We start from the raw sequence: 22,636 nt of genomic DNA on the forward strand, positions 1-22,636 counted from the left end.
CTTTTTTAAAAATAATTTTATGTAGTTAGTTATCTTTGGCTAGACTGGGTCTTCATTGGCTTGTGCAGGCTTTCTCCAGTTGCAATGCCCAGGCTTCTCGTTATGGTGGCTTCTCACCTTGGAGACCACAGGCTCTAGGCATAGAGCCTGAGCATAGTTGCCACACCGCATGTGGGGTCTTCCTGGACCATGGATCGCACTGGTGTCCCTTGCACTGCAAGGCAGGCTCTTAACCACTGGACCACCAGGGAAGTCCCTTTCTGGCTTTTTGTATGATGCATATCAGTGTGTGTTTACCAAAAATATCATCATGTTGTACACTGAATACTCTTTTCAGCCTGCTTTTTTTAACTTAGCAATGCATTATGAATATGTTCTCAGCTCAGGGATTCTTCCTCACCATAATTTTAAACGGCAGCAAGGTATTCTTTCAAACTGTGGTGCTGGAGAAGATGCTTGAGAGTCCCTTGAACAGCAAGGGGATCAAACCAGTCAGTACTAAAGGAGGTCAACCCTGAATATTCATTGGAAGGACTGATGCTGAAGCTGAAGCTCCAGTACTTTGGCCACCTGATGAGAAGAGCTGACTCATTGGAAAAGACCCTGATGTTGGGAAAGACTGAAGACAAGAGGAGAAGGGGACAACAGAGGATGAGATGGTTGGATGGCATCACCGACTTGATGGACATGAGTTTGAGCAAACTCCGGAAGATACTGAAGGACAGGGGAGTCTGGCATGCTGCAGTCCATGGAGTGCAAAGAGTTGGACATGATTTAGCAACTGAACAATAAAATAATTTTAAATGGCAGCAAGGTATTCTATCTAGGCATACTACAGTTTATGTAATCCCTATGTAGTCATTGAACATTCCAGCTCAATAATTAATTTAAAATAAAATGTACATAAATACTCCAATCCACGTCTTCAGTGGACATCTGTACTTTTCTAAATTTCACAGCTGATTTCAATCAGCAGCCAAGACTGATGGCTACCGCCATGAAAGGCTATTTCTAAGATGTTCTCTCAGGAAACCTCTGGAGTTGGAACACAAATAAGGAAAATTTCCATGCCTCAAGAATGTCAGCAAACCTGGCTTACAAGAACTCTGTTAATTCCAGGAGGCATAGCTCTGTCACAGATCATGAGAAGAAAGAACCTTTGTCTTCTTGTCATCATCAAAAGTGGGCCAGTTTGACCCAGTGCCACCAAGAGGGTATCAGATTTATTTCTGGTAAACAACCACTTTGAGAACTATACAGTGATACTCTGCCAACTGGAATGATTTATTTTTATCATTTCTTTCCCTTTCGTTGCTTCGATTAGTTGCCAAGATGTGAAAGGAGGAGCTTGCTGCCTCTTAGGAGCTCAGATATAGAAGGGATTCCTACAGATGTAAAGATCTAAAGATTAAAGAAAGCCCAGAGTTTATAAAAAATCATGTTGCAATTTACTTAATTTGATTTCTAGCCCAATACCCATACCAATGTCTTCTCCAATATGTATAACAAAAGTGAAAGTGAAGTCGCTCAGTAGTGTCCAACTCTTTGCGACCCCATGGACTGTAGCCTACCATGCTCCCCCATCCCTGGGATTTTTCCAGGCAAGAGTACTGGAGTGGGGTGCCATTGCCTTCTCCAGGGGATCTTCCCGACCCTGGGATCAAACCCCAGTCTCCCGCATTGCAGGCAGATAATTGCTTTATCGTCTGAGCCCCTGGGGAAGCCCCATGTATAACAAAGGGAAGGTCATTATTTAAAACGTTAAAACCTGGGAGTTCCTGGGTGGTCTAGTGGTTAGGATTCAGCACTTTCATTGCTGTGGCCTGAGTTCAGTTCCTGGAAGCAGATCCAGCAAGCCGCACAGCATGGCCAAAACTCTTTTAGAAATAAAAAGTGAAAAACTGATTCAAAGGGAACTGGCAAGCTCCTTGAAGGCAGAGTCTGTCTTGGTTGCTTCATTCCCTGCAGCGTCTATTCATATCTTGATCTCTAACATGCAGCTAATGTTTGTTAAATGAGTTAATGCCCAAAAGAATGAATGAGGGCATGGTCCTCTTCAAGCCATACAGTATAAATGATCGGAACTATTCAGTGTTCCTGCAGATTGGCCTTAATCTCCAAAGACCACCCAGCAATAACTCCCCCATGGCTGATAACTCAAAAAATGTAGTGTTTTTATTTGCCTCACAATTCAAAGGACAGAATCAAAACCCCACACAAATATGTCACCAGTCTCCCCCCAGGAGGTACTGTCAATTGATATAATAATAATAATGCAAGATGCTGCAAATAAGAGTTTATTTGCAGCCTTATGAACTGCAATTCAGGGGGCTACCCCAGCAGCTTAGTAGTAAAGAATCTACCTGTCAATACAGGAGACATGGGTTCAAGCCCTGATCCAGGAAGATCCCACGTGTCTCAGAGCAACTAACCCCATGCACCATAACTACTAGAGTCTGTGCTCTAGAGCCCGGGAGCCACCACTACTGAGCCCACGTACTACAGTTCCTAAAGCCTGCTCACCCCAGAGCCCGCGCTGCCCGAGAAGAGAAACCACTGCAAGAAGAAGCCCATGCACCACAGCTGGAGACTGGCCCCCACCCTCTGCAAGTAGAGAAAGCCCAGGCAGCAACAAGGAGGGCCCAGTACAGCCAAAAACAAAGAAAGAAATGCTTTTCTTTAAAAAATTACTGCAATTCAGGAGTCAGGGATTCAGGCTACTAAGAAAGTGTTCTGGGGAACAGAAAAAAGTTGCCTGGAGAGAATTACGATTGACTCTGATACAAATCAGGAAACATCTGTCCTTAAGGAATCACAGTCTGTTCTAGGTGGCTCAGATGGTAAAGAACCTGCCTGCAATACAGGAGACCTGGGTTCGATCCCTGGGTGGGGAAGATCCCCTGGAGGAGGGCATGGAAACCCACTCCAGTTCTTGCCTGGAGAATCCCCATGTAGCCTCCATGGGGTCGCAGAGAGTCAGACACGACTGAGCGACTAAGCTCAGCACAGGGGTCTGTAAGTAGACAGGCTGCCAGGAGCTTCGGGTAGATGTTCTGGATGACTCGATTAAGTCAAAGGTCAGATTCCATCCAGGGTGAGACGTCCACAGGCCACCCTCTTTGGTGGCCTCCCGTTCCATTTCAAAGACCTCTCTTAGCAATACCAACTCCATTTTGATCTTCCTTTCCCAGTACCCAATTAGCCAAATGAAAAGTCTCGGTATTCCTTATCACTTTTGGGGCACAAGGGCCATCTGCAAGGTCACACTAATTCATTTGCCACAGAGACAGTGGCAGGTGGGGAAAAAGCCTCCTTTAGTCTCAAGTCGCATCCTCCATGCCGTTCCCAGGCACTCAGCTCCATGAGGCTGGCTGCAACCTCTGGGCTGACCACTGTTCTCCATTTTCCTTCACTTAAGTGCATTGTCCCAAGCAGAGCTGCAGCCCGACTTACCAGGAGCCTCAAGGCAAGCGTTCCTCCCTGTGTGCTTCTTTATTGATAAAAACAACAGAGTGGTTATTCTGCCACTAGGGCTCATCACCACTTTCTTGGGAGGTGCATCCCACTGTGGGATCTGGGATAATCCCATCTCTCCTACTGGGCATTCTGGAATCTGACTACATCACATACTGACCCGTGTTCTGGGAGGGCTTCTCCTCCTGTCTGTATACATTTCATTCCCTGATTTTATTTTTCCTCTTCCTATGTTTATTTTTCCTTTTACGATCATTGTGTTAATTGCTCAGTCGTGTCCAACTCTTTGCGACCCCATGGACTGCAGCCCGCCAGGTTCCTCTGTCCGTGGAATTCTCCAGGCAAGAATACTGGAGTGGGTTGCCATTTCCTTCTCCAGGGGCTCTTCCTGACCCAGGAATCAAACCTGGGTCTCCTGCATTGCAGGCAGATTCTTTACCATCTGAGCTACAAGTAACTGTGGAAAATATATATATATATATACACACATATATAATCTTTTTCTTTATCATATAATTTCTTTTTCACATCAAACTCCTACAAAGCCTTCACTGTTCTCACATTTTTACTTGCACCAAATATACATACTGCTTTTTTCCTAAAAGGAAGCAGTACTCATTTCTTTCTTGTTTACCAGTGTATCCTGAGAGTTGACTTTTAAAACCATAAATCTGGCTTCTCTGTGACCTTCCAGATGAGGAGACAGGTTGAGACACACCAGCTGTGGCCCCTCCCTCTGCAGGCCAGCTCCTTTGAAAAGGGCCTGGTTTTGACAAGAACCATTTCCCAGCTTTCAGAAGCCATGATGCTCTGCTCCGCTATTCTGGGCCAACACTCAAGAAGGAGATGAAAATAAGAATTAAAATTCCATAACGAAGAATGACCCAGCTTGGGACTTCCTGGAGGTCGTGTGTTGAAAATCTGCCTTCCAATGCAGGGGCTGCAGGTTCAATCCCTGGTCAGGGAACTAAGATTCCACATCCTTTGGGGACAACCAAGCCTGAATACCACACTGGAGAAGCCACAGCGAAGACTCAGTACAGCAACAAAAACACAAACAAACAAACAAAAAAGAATGACTCGGGTTTGCGCTCCTCCTGCCTCTGTAGAAAGACTATATAGAGAAACGATCTAGAGAAAGAGAGGAACCGCTCAAGTTCATGGCGCACTGCCTTGATGCTAACTTGGTTAAACCCGCCTCAGGCATTCAGTCACATGACCTGTATGATTCCTGCCCCCATTCTCCAGGTGAGGAAACTGAGGCACTGAGCTGGTGAGTGGCCAGGCAGTGGAGCTGCAGAGCCTGGCACTACCATCGCAGCCCCAGCAGATAATGACCAAACCACAGGGATCCAAGGGACCCCAGGGATACCTCCACGCTCACCTCTATCCCCCATCCCCAGCTCCCCGTCCTCACCCACCACCACCCTAGTCCCCAGAGCCCCCCCGCCCTCCCCCCCCCCCCCCCCCCCCCCCCGGCAGGATCACCAAACAGAAGCAAGCAGGGAGCTGCAGATCACTTCCTTACATCCGAAAGGCCCCCAACATACATTGTTTACTGTGGTCACTGGTCTCAATTTACAGGCGGCGTTTTTATCTAATCAACAAAGAGAAGACTGCTTTGCATTGATCATTTGCTCATTCCTGTCGTCATTACCATCTCCCAGAACAGGGCACCCACTGAATGGTATAACCTGTCTCTGAACCGACCCAGACCCAGAAAGAAAAAGGGACTTTGATAAGAAAAGACTTAGGTGGGGCCGCCTTTGGTGGTCCCGTGGTTAGCACTCCACACTTCCCAGTGCAGGGGAAATGAGTTTGAGCCCTGGTCGGGGAACTAAGATCTCACATGCCACCCAGCACGGCCCAAAATATGAAATAAATAAATAATCTATTTATTTACTAAAAAAAAAGACAAAGATCCACTCTAGCCCAGAGGCGAAGTTCTCCTGGGTCTGTGATGGCAAATGCCAAACCTGCCTGGGGATCCATCAGGGCTGAGAAGGAACCAGGGCCAGCTGCAGAGAGCACTGAGGGGTGGGGGGTCCCCAGAGGATCCTGAGACTGGCTCCCCCGCCAGGCTCTGTGACAAGAACAAGAAACTGTACCTGTCTAAGCCCCGAAACACAAGGAGCCCGGATTAACGCATCACTCAGAAGTCAGTTCATGAGTCAATCTCATAATATTCTGATTCATGCTTGCTTGTGTGAGCGGTGACACGGAGGTTTGAATGGCGAACGCTCTAGAAAAAAAAGTGATGCCAAGCCCAGAGACGGAATTGACAACATGAGGAGATGGCGCCCCCCAGTGTCAAGATGATGCCTCGGAAACCTAGATCAGGCCGAGCAACACCCGTGACCTTGAGGTGATGCTTCAGGGCAGGCGCAGCCACCCGCCGGGGCCCGGAGAGGCCCCAGGAAGATGCCTGTGGCCAGGGAGGGGGACCGCTTCCCGCAGTACCTGGTTCTCCTCAGTCACCGTCCGGATCCCCGTTGTGTGCTGCGGACCTAAAGCAACCTTCTCCAAAGACTCGAAAATACCACCAGGCCATATTTATGATTGGTGGTTTGTTTTTATGGTTTTGCCATACATTCACATGAGTCAGCCGTGGGTGTACATGTGTTCCCCATCCTGACCCTCCCTCCCACCTCATTTCCTCTGTAATAGATGCATCGAATCCCAAGGATAAAAAGTTTACAATCATATGGCCGCAGCGCCTGGGGTCTCATTGTCCACTTTCTGCAACACTTTTTCTTGCCCAAAGCCAAGTCAATTCCAGCCCAGGAGCCTCTGCCAATTGACAGGACTTCTCTCAGACCCCCTTTAACGCCATAGACATGCGTAGAGAGCTGCCAGAGGCACGTTCCCGTTCTCAAGGTTTAAGTGGAAAAACAAGCTACATATGGAGTTCTAAATCGGGGCTGCCAACCTGGGCCCTCGAGACAGCAAGTGGCTCTGGTCTGCTGTAAAGGATCCATGTACAGTTCTCAAAATAAACTCGGAGGGGAAAAGAACTAAAAGAAAGAGAAAACTGATGCGAAGTTCAGTCCAAGATAAACATCCGAACGATGCAGACATTTCCTAGGTTCTTTCAGTGTAACAAATGCATGGGCACAATCTTAACACCCTTTGCTCCGAAGATACCATCCTTAGATACACTGTGCAAAACTGAAGAACATGCTCCCTGGGCTGGGGGAGGCTAGTTGAAGTTAACCTGGGGAAGAAAACGTAGAAATCCTTTGGTCTAACTTTGGAGCCGGGTCCTTCCTGGAACTCATCAACTTGAACTTCACCCTACAGGTCAGAAGCCGAGCATTGTCAGAAGCTAGAGTGGACGGGTCTCTCCTTCATGGGGCAAATCATTAAGGGACAGGATCGTGGCATCCCCCCTCTTTTTTCCTTCGGATTATGATAGCAACACATGCTCATTATAGAAAAACCAGAGAATGTAGTCTGGAATTTTTCCCTCGGTGTCATAAATGTTTCTATGCCACTAAACACTTTTTAAAAATCTCGTGGTAATGGTTTTACAGTGTTCCATTTTAAAAACCATTCTCTTACGCTCAGACATTTGTTTCCAATTTTTTGTCATTTTAAACTGAGCGCAGTGAATGTGTTGCCTGTTAACCTTCATCCAGATTTCTGAGTTCTAGAAGGTTCTTTCTTGGGTCAAGGGGAAAAATCACTTCATTTTTTTTTACACATGTCCAGTTGAGGGTCTCGGGACACCATGCTGTTGTCTTTCATGCCAGCATACAGTGCCTTTGCAGAGAGAATAAAATGGTGAGAAATGTTTGTTTTGAATTGAAAGTCAGCATGAAACAAAAAAGCTGAGATTTGATGTCTAGGTTTCACTACCCCCTAGAGCCCCAGACTGTGACCTTGGGCAAGTCCCTTTAACTCCATCAGCCTCAGCTGTTAAAATAACGATCTTAAATTTAAGTTTGTACAGGAGGAAAGAGCCTAAAAGTAAAGTGCTAAGTCGTTTCCCTTCTTCTACAGGACAAAATTCTTTTGTTCTTTCAAATTCTCTACTCTTGCACAGGAGAAGGTTTGACAGTGCCACAGTTGGGAAATTGCTGTCAGATGGTACCTGGTGGGGGCTTCCCGGGTGGCGCCAGTGGTAAAGAACCTGCCTGCCATTGCAGGAGATGGAAGAGACTCGAGTTTGATCCCTGGGTTAGGAAGATGCCCTAGAGGAGGGCATGGCAACCCACTCCAGTATTCTTGCCCGGAGAATCCCATGGAGAGAGGAGCCTGGAGGGCTACAGTCCATAGGGTCGCAAAGCATCAGACACGACTGAAGTGACTTAGCACCCATGGTACCTGGTGAGAATTTGCTTCTGAGGCTCGAGTCGGTCACTGCTGGGCTTTGCCTGCTGTGAGAATTCAGCAGACAGCCAGGAATCTAAGAGCAGTGTAGGGCAGTTTGGCTGCAGAGGCATCATGTTCAGAGTTCTTTCTGTGTTTCTCCACTTGTCCACATCACCAAGAAGGAAGCAGCATACACTGGCATCAAAATCCCATGCCGAGGTTGGGACTTCCCTGGCAGTCCAGTGGTTGGGACTTCGAGCTTCCAATGCAGGGAGCGTGGGTTCAATCCCTGGTTGGGGAACTAAGATCCCACATGCTTCACATGGCAAAAAAAAAAAAAAAAAAAAAAATCCGATGCCCAGAAGTATATCCTGAGAGCCAGAGCTGCCATTTCCTAGACGAGCTGCCTAAACAGGATCCAGAGAGTTTCAGCACATATAAAGTAGGGGAGGGGTACCAGACTCCCTTCATCTTAGAGTTATCCTGAACCTCAAAATAAAAATGAAACTATACACGTGCAGCCACTTGATAAACCCTTACGTTCAAATGACCACAAACTACTATTTTAGCAACATGCAAAGGGCTGAAGTGAGACGGGATAAATGCAAAGGAGACAGAGGGAACCTCCCTGTTGCTATGCAACCTTATAGCTTGCTTATAATTAATTACCAATGCCATAACTTAGAGTTTTCCAAATATAGTTAGTCCCAGAACTTTTGACTCGAAGTACATCTAATAAGATCCACATGTTAGAAAACACGGGCTTGGGGCTTGGTTCCAGGTACAACATAAGACCTGCGAAGGCAAGCACCTTGTCCTGTACCCTGTTGTACCTCCAGGCATAGAAGAACTGCCTGCACTTAATGCTGTTGCTGTTGTTGAGCCCCTCAGTCATATTCGACTCTTTGTGACCACATGGACTGTAGCCCACCGGGCTCCACTGTCCATGGGATTCTTCAGCAAGAATCCTGGAGTGGATTGCCATTTCCTTCTGAAGGGGATTTTCCTGACCTGGGAATCGAACTCGTGTCTCCTGCATGGGCAGGCAGATTCTTTACCACTGAGTCATAGGTGCTCAATAAAACGTTCTGCATAATGAATACACCTTCCCTTAGACTTATTTGAAAACAGCCTCCCAGAAGAATTTGCAGAGGGAAGTAAAACAAGGGTTTTTATGCACTGCTAGTGAAAGTGTAAAGTGGTTAAAAGTTTTGAAAAGAGCATGCCCTCATTCATCAAAGACTTTTAAAATTACTTACTTCCTTATTCGGATGCATCAGGTCTTAGTTGCAGCATGCAGGATCTTTGGCCTGAGGGACTAGTTGAGGCATTCGAACTCTTAGCTGCTGCACATGGGATCTAATACCTTGATCAAATCCAGGACCTTTGCATCAAGAGTGCAGGGTCCTAGCCATTGGACCACGAGGAAATTCTCCATCAAAGACTTTTAAAGTGTTCATACCCTCTCACCAAGTTGTGCCATCTCTGGAAATCTACTTGGAAGTTATCCTAAGTATGAAGAAAAAATAAGTTTGTGTCTAAAGATGCTCAGGAGATGAAGTACTGTTTTAAAAGCGGGGGGGGGGGGGGGGGGTAGGCAACCATCTGAATTATGTTCAAAAGTTATTGAATCACAGAATATCCACTTGATGGGTGACTCTGCACATTAAAATTATGTTTATGAAAATCTTATAACTAAGAAATACGATTATATCATGCTGGAAGCATGTATTTATGAATCATATATAACTTAGTATACTTTTTTCTTGTATTAAGGAAAAAGGCAAGATACTAAATTATACAGATTGTGAGTCCGTATATGTGATAAAAACAAAAGCAAAAGAAAGAGCATTATTGAGTGCTAGTCGGTCAGAAAATTGTTCTATATCTTGTTCATTTTTCCTAACAGCCTGTAAGGTAGATTAGTAATACTCACAGATAACAACACTGAAACACAGAGAAATTATATAATTGAGTCAAGATCAGTGAAAGAACTGGGATTCTAGCCTGGGCAGTTCAGGCTACTCTCTGAAAAAATAATGGGAGACAACACACTAAAATATTGACAATGACTGCCCTCAGGTGGTCCAAAAGAGGGCAATCACATGCCTTCTACTTTTCTGCATTTTAACAAGTTGTTTCTAATGATGAGAAAACTGCACTCATCATTAAAATTAAGGACTTTTAATGTAAATTAATGACTTAATAATTATATAATTATAATAACTATAATAGCTATATAATTCATATATAATAATATATAACATAATATATATTATATAATAGATATATAATTATAATAATTATAATAAAACTGAGCAGAAAAACACCTTAATTGACCATAGGGCCCCATTACTGCAGCCCGGAAACTCCAACCATGCTCCGACTGCAAACTCTCTTCCTTACAGAAAAGAAAAATGACCAGTCCAAGTTGGAGAGACCTGGGTTCGATCCCTGGGTCGGGAAGATCCCCTGGAGAAGGAAATGGCAACCCACTCCAGTACTCTTGCCTGGAGAATCCCATGGAGGGAGGAGCCTGGTGGGCTACAGTCCATGGGGTCGCAGAGTTGGACACGACTGAGCGACTTCACTTCACTTCACTTCAAGTTCGATGCATGAAACAGGGCACTCAAAGCCAGTGCGCAGGGACAATCCAGAGGGATGGGATGGGGAGGGAGGCGGGAGGGGGCGTTCGGGATGGGGCACACGCGTACACCTACGGCTGACTCATGTCAATGTAGGGCAAAACCACCACAATATTTTAAAGTAATTAGCCTCCAAATAAAATAAATAAATTAATTTTAAAAATAGTGTTCTATTTATGGGCGAAATGGGTTGAAAATAGGTTGTTTTTATGAATGCAGAGAAACTAGCCAAAGCTAGTGTTGGGTTCTCAGTTTCAATGTCACACTTCACTCAAACACCAGTTCTACTTTTAGGTTTGCTGCTGCTGCTGCTGCTGAGTCTCTTCAGTCGTGTCCGACTCTGTGCGACCCCATAGACGGCAGCCCACCAGGCTCCCCCGTCCCTGGGATTCGCCAGGCAAGAACACTGGAGTGGGTTGCCATTTCCTTCTCCAATGCATGAAAGTGAAAAGTGAAAGTGAAGTCGTTCAGTCGTGTCTGACTCCTAGCGACCCCACGGACTGCAGCCTCAGCTAATTACTCTGCGCTACCCAGAAGGAAGTATTTAATCACCAGGACCTCACGCGTCCGCACAAACCAAGGGGGTCAATGTTGTACTCAGGAAGATGGGGTGGACTGGGGATCGCTGTCAGCAGGAGCAGTCACGGCCCAAGTATTAGGCGTGTAGGGTCCGCTGCCTGAGCCGCAAAGCTGCGTATACAGCATATAGAGAGTGCAAGGACCTGCACTTGATCCACACTGTGGCCTGGTAGGAAGAAAGAGTAAACATGCTAATTATGCTAGTGATGAATGTGAAACAGAACAAATGCCACCCTATTTAACCAAATGGAAAGTTAAAACTAGGGGCAATAACTCTATTCTACATTAAGGGCCACGAGGTAACTCAACAATCTCCTTTCCAGGTGCTATCCGAGCCCTCTGGCCCCCACCCCCACCAGCTCTGAGGACCACTCGCTTCTGAGGACTACAACTCCCAGCCTGAGGGAGATCCCCGCGCATGCGGCCTGACGACCTACGCCTACATTTCCCAGCAGGCCGAGCGGCTACGCTGACGCACGCGTGCGCTCTCGGTCTCTCTCGCCGACTCGGGTTTGACCTACAGCCGCCAGGAGAAGATGGCCGCGCTAGCAGTGTCCGGGCTGTCCCAGCAGGTGAGAGGACGGAGGTCCTGAAAGCCAGCGGGAAGAGCCCTCCTGGAGTGACCAGCACTGGACCCCCTAGTCCCACAGTTCCAGGCCACACCTGGGGAGCGTAGCGGCCATTCAAGGTCGTGCGGCCGGGAGAGTGGGGGCGACGCTGGGCGGCCCTGTTTCCCCCCGACCCCTCCTTTCCACGGGATGCGCGCTGGACACAGTGGACGCTGGACGCTCGTTTCTAACCTTGGGGTCCTCCGAGCACTGCCCCGGGAAGGAGCTGGTTGAGAGACCCAGGAGAAGGGGGATCTATCTTTGTCGTTGTGATTAAACGGCTACTAGTATTACTGGGTCAACAGTAATAGTAAAGAATATTTGTAAAACATGTTTTACATTTTTTATGAAGAAAATGAGGTTGGAAAGTTTAAATGACTCGTTTTTGACTGAGTAAGGGGTAGAACTGAGATTCGAACCCACAGAGTCACAGACAAACTTGTGCTCTTCATGTTATACGATGCTTTATGTATATATATCATGACACCTTGCACCTTCCCTAAGTTTTCCCTAGGTGTTATATAAAGTCCTTTAACCCTTTCAGCTGTATAGTACACTCTGGAATTATTTGAAGGTGACCTATACCCTTGCGGGTGCTTTTTAAACTCTAGATTCCAACTGTTGATAGACAAGATACCATTTTAACAATGTCAAGGTTAGTATCTTAGTAGGCAAGATACTGGGGCCTGTTCTCACATAAAACTGCTGGAGTAGCCAGAGAATTCATTTTCAGATACCTTTTGGAGTCTTAAGGTACCTCTCTCGCAGATAATGCCTGGAATCGTCCCATTTGTTACTGGAATCATGCTCCGCGGTGGTAACATAAATGCTGAAAATCTTGTCAGTTTTTTTTTTTGTTTTGTTTTTAAGACTTACTTCCTGAAACTTGGGCTTCCCTGGTGGCTCAGTGGTAAAGAACCCGCCTGCCAATGCAGGAGACGTGGGTTCCATCCCTGGGTGGGGAAGATCCCCTGGAAAAGGGAATGCCTACCCACTCCAGTATTCTCACAGGGGGGAAATCCCAGGGACAGAGGCGCCTGGTGGGCTACAGTCCATGGGGTCACAGAAGAGTCACACACAACTGAGCAACTAAACATTTTCTCAAATTTAGTGTTTCCTCTCCCATACTCGTGTGCCAGCCTCGTAGTGGGAAGGCAGTTTTCCCACTCGGCCTGGAATGACTCTTCAGTGGGGAAATTTACTCCTGGGTAATGAAGAGCAGCTCAGCCTCATATAATCTATGTGATGATATAAGGAAATGTAAGAAGTGAACCATTTACTTTTTTTTACTATCAGTAATCTCATTCAGTCTTTCTCTTTGTGTTCAAGGTGCGATGCTTCAGTACATCTGTGGTCAGGCCATTTGCCAAGCTTGTGAGGGTATGTCAGCTTATTTTTCTGTAATAGTAAAGCAAATAAATGTATGTGGTTTCAGACAGCAGTAGATTTAGGTGTGGATTTTGTACAGTTAACACTTACATCTTTCTGCATGATTTGTGGTCCCCAGATATGCTGGGGAGTGGGGGAGCTAGGGAACAGAAGAGTGTTGAATGCCTGCCATGGAAAAGGCCCACGAAAAAACCTTTTAAGTTGGAGAATTTCTTAAAACACAGTAACAGTGATGGGAGGTAGCCAGTCTTCCCATTTTACAAAAGAGGAGGGGTTATTCAGCTTAGTCTTTGAGACAGAAACTAAATCTTGCTCATTAAAAACCTAAGCTTTTCCAGTACAATCACACAGTACCACTAAGCATATGTAGTCATACATTGATGATAATGTAAAAAGCCTGTGATTCACTGTAAAAAATAATTCAAGCATCAGGCACTTAGTAAATTGCTAAAGGGCTCCATTAAACTGAACATTTATGTAAGGGAAATTTGCAGTATTGCTATGAAATGTATAAAATCATGCTTGTATGTGTCTCATAAACACCTGTTTTCCAGCTCTAACGTGTTCAAAACTGCCTTCTATCCGTGTTTAACACCACCTAAACTTGGAACTAAGTAGTTACTGAATTCAAAGGAATCCTGTTTATCTCAAAATTAGCACGGTTGAATTTTCTGTAGAATGGAAAGGGACTTTAGACACCGTGTTTTCTACGCCCCTCATTTTAAGAAGAGGAACTGAAAGCTCATAGATGGAGTGACAAGGCCAAGGAAACATCCCTTATTGGTTTGAGAATTGTCATTCAGGGTAGCATTTTATAATAATTTTAAAATTATAAATATTTCTGCTTTTGATACCATGATATTGTCTTAACTGATTTTCCTTTTCTCTTCTTCCCTTACTCCACCGTTGTTGTTTTTTAAAGCCACCTGTTCAGATATATGGCATCGAAGGTCGCTATGCCACAGCTCTTTATTCTGCTGCATCTAAACAGAATAAACTGGAGCAAATAGAAAAGGAATTGTTGCGAGTAGGAGTAAGTAGCTTTCCTGTTCATCACTTATTAAGTTCTCATTGTATAGTTTTCCTTAGATCTTTGACTCTGCATCCTTAATGAAGTATATCCTAAGAGGAAAAGAATTGCAAACAAAGGAAAAGAAGAAGACATTTCCCGTAATCATGTTGATAGTTATAATACTGGGTAAAATTGTTCTGAACCTATTTATAATAGGTACATGTAAGAATGTTAATGTTAGGAACCGAGATTTGGGGCTCAAGAGAAGAAATAGAAAATCTAAATTTAAGAAACAACTGCCATTTCAAAGGAGGGTTAAAAATTACCTTGAGAATTTATGCTTGTATTACTTGGTATTTCCAAAATAGGCTTCAGGATATATTATGATCTTGTTTTACTGGGAATTTATTTTCCTTTTGAAGTCTTTTCCTCAGTATCAGTTGTTATTTTATTCCCAAGATGTGAGGGAAAGTGAGCAGAGCCCACTGGACAGCACATTAGCAAAGGTGCCCGAGGTGCAGGATGATAGCAGAACTGACGGAGGAAGCCCAGGAGACTGCAGGGGAAGCTGATTTTTATTTATTTTTGTAAACATGAAGAGTACATGAACTAAATTAACAGAAGCCTGCAGTGTGGCTTAAATAGGAGAATCACCACTGCAGGTTCCCTGGGTCGTCTAATAGTTAACAAGTTGCTCCGGGTTTTGTCGCTTCCCCTTCTTTTACTTCTAGTCGCCACGCCGAGTTTGTTTTTGTTTGTTGTGCGTTTTTAGTCTTAGAAGGGGGAAAGCCCTCACAGACTAGCTGTATGGAGCAATATACTTGGGCGTTTTGTGCATTGTTTCATTTTGAGCTTTTGTGGGACCTTCTGTCCTAATGCTCAGTAACTCTAGCTCTGTATCCCTCCCTCTGTCCAGTTATCCAGTGCCCTCGGTCTTCGTTGGTACCTGTTAGGATCCTCACAGACCCAGCAGCCTGACTTGGAGATACTTCTGGGCTGGGGTAGCTGGAGTCTTCAGGGTCGCACAGGCTTTTGGGGAGATGATGGTTCCTGCCCTCTGCTGTCGCACACACCCCTCCTAAACCTGTGGTGTTCACAAGCGAGACAGTGCCAGGCTTGTGGGCCTTAGAATGGGGTTTAATTAAAACTGAAGTCCGTTAAGCTGTGGAGACATACAAAGGAGCCAACCTTAAGACTCTCTATGAAACAAAATCAGCCATTTTTCCACACCAAGAGGAAAAGGTGATGCTGCCAAGGTGTCGCTAAGGGTCCATGGATGACGCAGCAGAAGCGGTTAGAGACCTGAAACCCGGATAGCTCTGACTTCAGAAAGCCTGTCATTTGTATAAGCCAGCAGTTTGTATGCGAAAACCTTGTTTGCGGGGCGGGGGGGGGGGGGGGGTCACTCGAGTTGAGGTTATAACATTAGATGGCAGTGTAGGCACGTAGCTAGGATCAGAGGCAGAAATTGTCCAGGAGCCCAGGAGAAGGGTTGATTGGAAGGTTAGTGGAGGTGTGTGCCCAAGAGATACCCACGTGGAAACAGTGGTTGGTTTGCTGGAGCTCTGGCTTGACGCTGAGGGAAGCAGACTGCTGGAAGCTGCCCGTGGTCCCGGGCCTGACGTTTGTGATGTAGTGTGACGGCGACAGTCGTCTCTCTCGTGGTCGTGGCACTCTGATTTGTTTGGCCGTTGTTCCTCCCTGGAAGCACCAGAGTTCCCACCCAGCGCTGGGTTGATTTTCACGAGCTCTGGGCAGCTGGCCGGAATCCGGAACAGCCTTAGAGGGAGAGGCCCCCGAGGGAAAGGCCGAGGGGCCGCCTGCACTCGGTGCATCTCGTCAGGTCTGCGTTGTGTGTGGGCATCACTGGCATCCTCTTAGCAGGGGAAAAACCAGAGTAATACCCACAGTAGATAATTACAGTATGCCGCAGATCCAGTCTCGTGGCTGCTTAGTTTTTTAAAAATTATCTCTCCTGAAAAGCAAAAATGAACCTCATTAGAATGGTCTTAAGTATTTTCACAAAATACTGTATCCTGTGTAAAATTATCTGTGGTGCATTCTTAAAGGCAAAAATGTATTTGACTAAACTTTTCTAATTTTATTCGTGAAATACATGATTCATCAGAAAGTGTGTGTACAGCAGCTGGGATCCTTTATGTTCTAAAGAGTCTAAGAAATTATTTTTGGTCCTTTTAGCAAATCTTGAAGGAACCCAAAATGGCTGCTTCTCTTATGAATCCCTATGTAAAGCGTTCAGTTAAAGTGAAAAGCCTAAATGACATGACAGCAAAGGAGAAATTCTCTCCTCTCACGTCCAACCTGATCAGTAAGTATTAGTTCTTTCATTGAAGTCTCTGAAAATTCTGCTCCTGAAACTGTGATCCCTAGACAAGGAACACCACGAGCCTTTGGCGGTGTAGAATCTCATTGCCCCAACCTGCTAAATCAGAATCTGCATCTTCACTGGCTCCCCGAGTGAGCTGCTTGCACGGATAGTTGGGGGAGCACTGTCTGAAGGGTGTTAAGGTGCAGGAATGTCTCAGTGCAGTTGCACCCCTTGGAGGAGGCCAGTGGGATTCCTACCGAGAAAGTGGTTTACAGCCAGTGGCTGTGTCTCTGTCCTTAAAGACATTTGCATTCTTTGGTACATTTTAATAGTTTTCAAATCCCTTGATCACTCAGAATCCAAAGAAAATGTGTAGTGAATATAAGTATTTTAATTTGGGGATTCATGGCATAAACCTGAAAATCAGATTTCAAGCTCTGATGAAGAAATCTATTGCAGATTCATTTAAGACACACACCCCTTTACAAATTTAAGTCCTTGTTGGTGCAGTCTTTTTTAAAAAAAAAAATTTGTTCTTTTTACATAACAGGTTGCAGCAGCTTCTCCATCCACGCCCTTAACTGACATTGAATATAGTATTTTAAGGCCACATCAATTTGCGTTTGAGGTGCATATACTGCTTGTTGACTATGACTAAGTGAAAAACGTTCACTTTCCCAGATTTGCTTGCTGAAAACGGTCGCTTGAATAACACCCCTGCGGTGATTTCCGCATTTTCTACCATGATGAGTGTCCACCGTGGAGAAGTACCATGCACAGTTACCACTGCATCTGTAAGTAATGAGTTGTTGCCACTGCATTTGTCTTGACTTTCCATTTTGTAGAACAAAAAGAAAAAGGCTAAAATCAAGAAATCGGGGAGCCTGGCATGCTGCAGTCCATGGGGTTGCAGAGAGTCAGACACAACTGAGCAACTGAACTGAACTGACTTGTCAGTTGGGAGGTCTCTTCATTTATACCAGCTTCTGTGAACATGGCACCCCGCTCCAGTACTCTTGCCTGGAAAATCCCATGGACAGAGGAGCCTGATAGGCTACAGTCCATGGGGGTCACAAAGAGTTGGACACGACTGAGCAACTTCACTTCACTTCTGTGAACCTCTGCTTTGCAAGGCCCGGCAGGTGTCTCCCTGGTGCTTCCCTAACCAGCAGTTATGCGTAAAGACTGTAGGTTGGGTTAAAATGTGTCAGGAAATACTGGTTTATATTCCAGGACAGGTTTGAATTATTTTTTAAACATCATGCTGAGTAGTTTACTGAAATGTAATCTGTTAATCTTTTGTGGTGCTGAAGCGGAGGGTATAAGGCGAGTGGGTCCCATTGGTCTTACGGGCTTGCTGAGGTAGAGTATAACAACAGTCACCGTTTATTGAAACACCATGTGCTGGGCACTTTATAATTTTTTTTCTTAATGTCAGTGGTCTGCGTGAAGCAGAAGTGTTGTTACCCTTGTTTTACTAATGAAACCGAGGCCCAGGGAAAGTAAGCTGCTTGCTGGAGGTCACAGAAGGTGGAGCTGGGGTTTGAACCACAGTCCTGTCTCCCAGTAGTCCATGTTCCTTAAGTGGCACTACCTCCCTGGAATTAGTTTCATTGTTGTCCAGTGTGCAGTGGAATACATTGTATTTCCATTGTATTCTGTTTGCACTGTAGTTCATTGTAGGAGAACAGTCTGTTGGGCTTAGTTACCTACCAAGCATGGTTGAGTTACTTGAGGTATGCAGCACCTGATCTTACCTAGAGGAGTGTTTCTAGTGCTTAAGAGATTTTAACTCTCCAAAAGAGCATAACCGATGGTGCTCTTGTGAGGCAGGCTTTCACATGCCCGAGACCAGCACTGATGAGTGACTCTTGGGGTGTGACTCCAGAATGGGTCCCCAGATACCGAACACAGGAATTCACACGGCCTGTCTTGGTGAAATGTTCTCAGAGGGATATTTTTCTCTCCTCCTACTTTATCTGAATTTAAGGATGTTTTGTCCTTTTCTAGCCTTTAGATGAAGCCACTCTGACTGAACTGAAAACAGTCCTGAAGAGCTTCCTGAGTAAAGGCCAGGTTTTGAAATTGGAAGTTAAGGTAGGTTTTTAATTGTGTACAGTACGTTTCCTCGGGTTTGGCACTTAAAATGGAGTGGAAAGGGAGAGCAGATTGTGTAAAACTTTGCCTATAGTAGAACCTTTCTGTTTATATTCAATATAGATGATTACTGAGTCCATTCACAATTTGGCTTCTTTTTCCAGATGTAATTATTACATGTTACAATTCCATAGCACATAGACTTTTCAGAGCACTTTTTTTATCTTGCTTTTTCATTAATGAAATGTCAGAGTATTTTCACATTTCCAACCTATTTTCTTTCCTAGATTGATCCATCAATCATGGGTGGAATGATCGTCCGTATTGGAGAGAAATACGTTGATATGTCTGCAAAAACCAAGATTCAGAAGCTGAGCAGAGCAATGCGGGAGATTCTGTAAAAGTGTTGATTTTCTAAAAGTGAGAATTCTTAAACTTGGAGCGACAATAAAATGCTTCCTGAACAGGATATACTATGTTTATTGTCTTTTAAAGGGGAAATACAGGGAGCCTTATTTTTTATTTCTTTCTCTCAGGATCCCCTTAAAGGTTAAAATGCCCTTTGAAATTTAGTTTTTGTCAATTATTCTTAGAAATTGGAAGCTTATATATCCCTTAGGAAAAAACAGCCTTCATAGGAGGCACTATTAAGTGCTTCACGTATCTTACCTCACCCCTTTGTCTCTGAGTCCAGAGCCTGGGCAGGGGCTGAGCCTGCAGGTGAAGTTAAGGTTGGCATCTCTCGAGTTTTTCGGCTGTTGGTTTCATCTCAAGTCAGAGCTGGAAGTGGCCTCAGCCCATGCTGGTCAAACGCCGGCCACTGCTGCTGTGCCACTTTGTGCTGCTCACAGCCTCTGCAGCGTGTGGGCCGTGCCCCCAAGGCCATGTGCCCGCCACGTGCCCAGGCTGCTTAGCCCTCCAAACAGGGCCGGTTTGTGCTCACCCGAGTATTACAACAGGTCTGTATGTCCAGCCTGTGCGTTCTGAGTTGAGCCGAAAGTGATCCATCCTGCTCTCCACTCTCCATGTAATTCTAAGTTTAGAGGCGGTAATGTCTATAAAAGCTTCCAGAGAGATTCTGGCCAAAAACATCTCTCCTGGAATCGAGAATCATTAAAAGCAGTGACTGCTATCCCTGGGGCAGAGGTCCGGATGAGAGCCGTGCACTCAGCAGGCAGCAGGTTTCTCAGCTCGCTGGGCGCCACAGCCCCTGGAGTGTCCTCTGAACCAAGGGTGGCCGGGAATGTCAGCCCAGGATAGTCAGGAATTTTCCCCTCTTGGGAGCACCAGTTCCAGTACATTGATGGTTAAAAGTCACTGCTCTTGGGTCGAGCTTCTGCCCGTTGTGTGTGTGTGAGTCGCTCAGTCATGTCCGACTGTTTGTGACCCCATGGGCTATAGCCCACCAGGCTCCTCAGTCCATGCAGTTTTCTAGGCAAGAATTCCGGAGTGGGTTGCCATTTCCTCCTTCAGGGCATCTTTCCCACCCAGGGATTGAACCCAGGTCTCCGGCATTGCAGGCGGATTCTTGACCATCCGATTGGCTCTGCCAGTTAAGACCTTCCCAGCCAGATTGGGGGAGCCAAGCACACAGCAAACTTTCCTGCTTCTCTAGGGGTTAAGTCACCCTGAAATTGCCCGAAGATGACATATCTAGAGACCAGCTGATACACGCTCAGTCACTCCATGTCAGGTCATAGGACATCCTGACGGAACTAGAAAGCTTGTGGCCACAAAAACGCGTTTCTCCCAGACTGAAGGTGGCCTCGCCAGGAGTAACAAGCACCCTGTAGAACCGTTCAGCAGGAGGTTCCATAAGGGGACATGACGCGCACCCGCAGTGCGCCCCCTGACTAGGCTGTTCCGCTCTCTGCAGCAGTAGGCATGAGGGCTCAGGACGCATCTTAGAGCCATCTGGGGGTGCACCTGCGGGCCTCTGCTGTTCAACCCCTGAAGCCGCCTGCTTTTGCGGGTCAGCTTCCACCCCCGTTCGTGGAAGAAGCTGTAACGTCCCCTTGGTGACTAGCTGCTGCAAGAGTGAAGCGAGGTCATGACGAGCTCAGTACTGGGTCTCCCAGATGTAAAGATGTCGCTGAAGGGTGTTGGTCACTGGCCTGACAGCCTCTGACTTCTTTGGGCCATCTGACCCCAGGGATTGGCTGACTGGCTTCACACAGCACCTGACAGGAAGTAGGCACTTGACCAAGTTCATCTAGAGTCGCCTGCCAAAATCTCCCATCTTCAAGGACCTGTTCAGAAATCCCGGTTTCTAATAGGGTGACTGACTCTATCAGTCCCCTAGGAAAAGCTCCCCAGTAAAATGCCCTTAATTTGGACCTAATACCCCCAAACTGAAGGCTGCTCTGCAGTTTCCAAGGCTGCTCCATGCTATAGCTTATCTAAGCTTCAGATGGCTCAGACAGGAAAGAATCTGTGTGCAAGGTAGGAGATGCGAGCTTGATTCCTGGGTTGGGAAGATCCCCTGGAGAAGAAAATGGCAATCCGCTCCAGTATTCTTGCCTGGAGAATCCCACAGACAGGAGCCTGGTGGGCTACAGTCCGTGGAGATCGCCAAGAGTCGGACACAACTGAGTGACTTAACAGGCTTGTGGTCCAAACGAGACAGACCTCACTCTGCAAGTGAGGGAAGAGAGGAAGACTTGCTCAGGGTCCCCGCCCCCAGCCTCCCCTGTTTTGTGTTTGTTCTTGTTCCCGCTTGCCCCTGGCCACGCCCTGGCCCGTGGTGCCCCCGCACTGGAGCCAACAGGCAACGCCAACCTCAGGTGAATCTCTGGGCCCCTCGCACTTTGTCCCTTAGATACTCTCAATTCACCCTTTAAGCCAGGCCAGCTCTTCCCTGCGCTTGCCCTCCTACTGGCCTCAGAGGGAAGAGCGCTCTCCGGACAGCAGCCACCTCAGGTGCCCATTCCTCAGTCACCTCCAAGTGTTCGGACAGCGAACAGATTCCCTTCACAGAGCCACCTGTCATGGGCAGAGGCGGGGCTGTGCCATCTAGCAAGTCCTCCAGGATACTGAGGGGCCCAGGGCCACCCCCTGCACCTTGGGTGGGGACCAGTGTGCCCTCCACCTGGCGTGACATCGCCCTCCTGGCTGTCACAGTGCTGAAACGAACTTCCTCCTGGCAAAGCAGCTCCATGGTCAGCACGTGCAATGGACAGAGACACCACTGCGGGCCTCTCGGTCCTCTCCCAGGAGCCAGGAGGGCTAGGCTGGCCTGCAGCCCCAGGATCCAGTCACCTAGCTGCGGACATTTGCCACCTTCCCTGGCAATTCCTGATGCTGGAGCTACTAAGTTCCGGCAGATGAAAAGAAAGAAGTGTCCCTTCCCAACTGGCCTCACAAGGACCGGGCTCACAGTTCCCTTTCCCTCTCGCTAGATGCAGACACAGTGGAAAGCGCAGCTTTTACCTCCCTACTTCAAGGTAAAAGTCAAATGATTGCTAGGCCCTGCCAGGCCAGACCTCGGACCTCTGGGCTGTTAACAAGAGGGAGAAGAAACCTCCCACTGATGTCATGGGAGGGTGGTCTCTAAAGGCTCAGCAGCTGTGCCTGTAACTCAGCCAACACTCCTGGTTCCCCAAGACCATCTGCCTTTCTTCCGGCTTGCCTCCTGACGGGCGTCGCACAAGGTTTGAAGACGTGTAACAAACCACAAGCTTTGAAGACGTGTAACAGCTGATGAAATATCTCTGCCAGTAATACTGCCCAATCCAGAATCCAACTCAACAAAATCCTTGTTGATTAAGTACATAGAAACGGGGGGAGGGAAGTGATGAAATGCTTCAAACACTGCCTTGTGTGGTCGTCAGAGATGAACCCAGAGATCTGTGTACAGTGATAGTCTTCATGGCACTTTTAAAATCTAGATAAAAATCTTAAAGCAGCCTCAACACACAACCATTCAGGATTCTTATTAAAAATTAGGGTAAACTGGAATATATTCAAGCAATGGGATACTTAATGCAGTTCTTAAAAATCAAGGTGTTCAAAAACAGATAGATGACAGATACAGCTGTATAGTGGAGAAGGAAATGGCAATCCACTCCATTCTTGCCTGGAGAATCCCATGGACAAAGGAGCCTGGCGGGCCACAGTCCATGGGGTCACAAAGAGTTGGACATGACTAAATAACAAAACAGTCTGCTCAGAAAGGAAGTGGGGCAGAAAG

The 22,636-nt window shown here is 46.4% G+C and overlaps 1 protein-coding gene across 1 annotated transcript; it reads left to right on the forward strand.

The window, feature by feature from the left end:
* The first annotated feature begins 11,474 nt into the window (after positions 1–11,474).
* ATP5PO (ATP synthase peripheral stalk subunit OSCP) lies at positions 11,475–18,916 on the forward strand. Its single transcript, XM_052642628.1, has 7 exons — positions 11,475–11,584; positions 12,950–13,000; positions 13,932–14,042; positions 16,221–16,350; positions 17,032–17,144; positions 18,361–18,447; positions 18,735–18,916. Exons 1-7 carry the CDS (start codon positions 11,549–11,551, stop codon positions 18,846–18,848), a joined length of 642 nt encoding a protein of 213 aa, XP_052498588.1. The 5' UTR covers positions 11,475–11,548; the 3' UTR covers positions 18,849–18,916.
* Positions 18,917–22,636: the final 3,720 nt, after the last annotated feature.

The sequence above is a fragment of the Budorcas taxicolor genome, chromosome 1 (genome assembly GCF_023091745.1).
Source record: "Budorcas taxicolor isolate Tak-1 chromosome 1, Takin1.1, whole genome shotgun sequence".
NCBI lineage: Eukaryota > Metazoa > Chordata > Mammalia > Artiodactyla > Bovidae > Budorcas > Budorcas taxicolor.

Bases quoted from the DNA above. Each gene is read 5' to 3' on its own strand.
- ATP5PO (XM_052642628.1), top strand. From the start codon at position 11,549: ATGGCCGCGCTAGCAGTGTCCGGGCTGTCCCAGCAG. The intron at 16,351-17,031 runs GTAAGTATTAGT...TCACTTTCCCAG, and splicing joins TCTCACGTCCAACCTGATCA to ATTTGCTTGCTGAAAACGGT. The intron at 17,145-18,360 runs GTAAGTAATGAG...GTCCTTTTCTAG, and splicing joins GCACAGTTACCACTGCATCT to CCTTTAGATGAAGCCACTCT.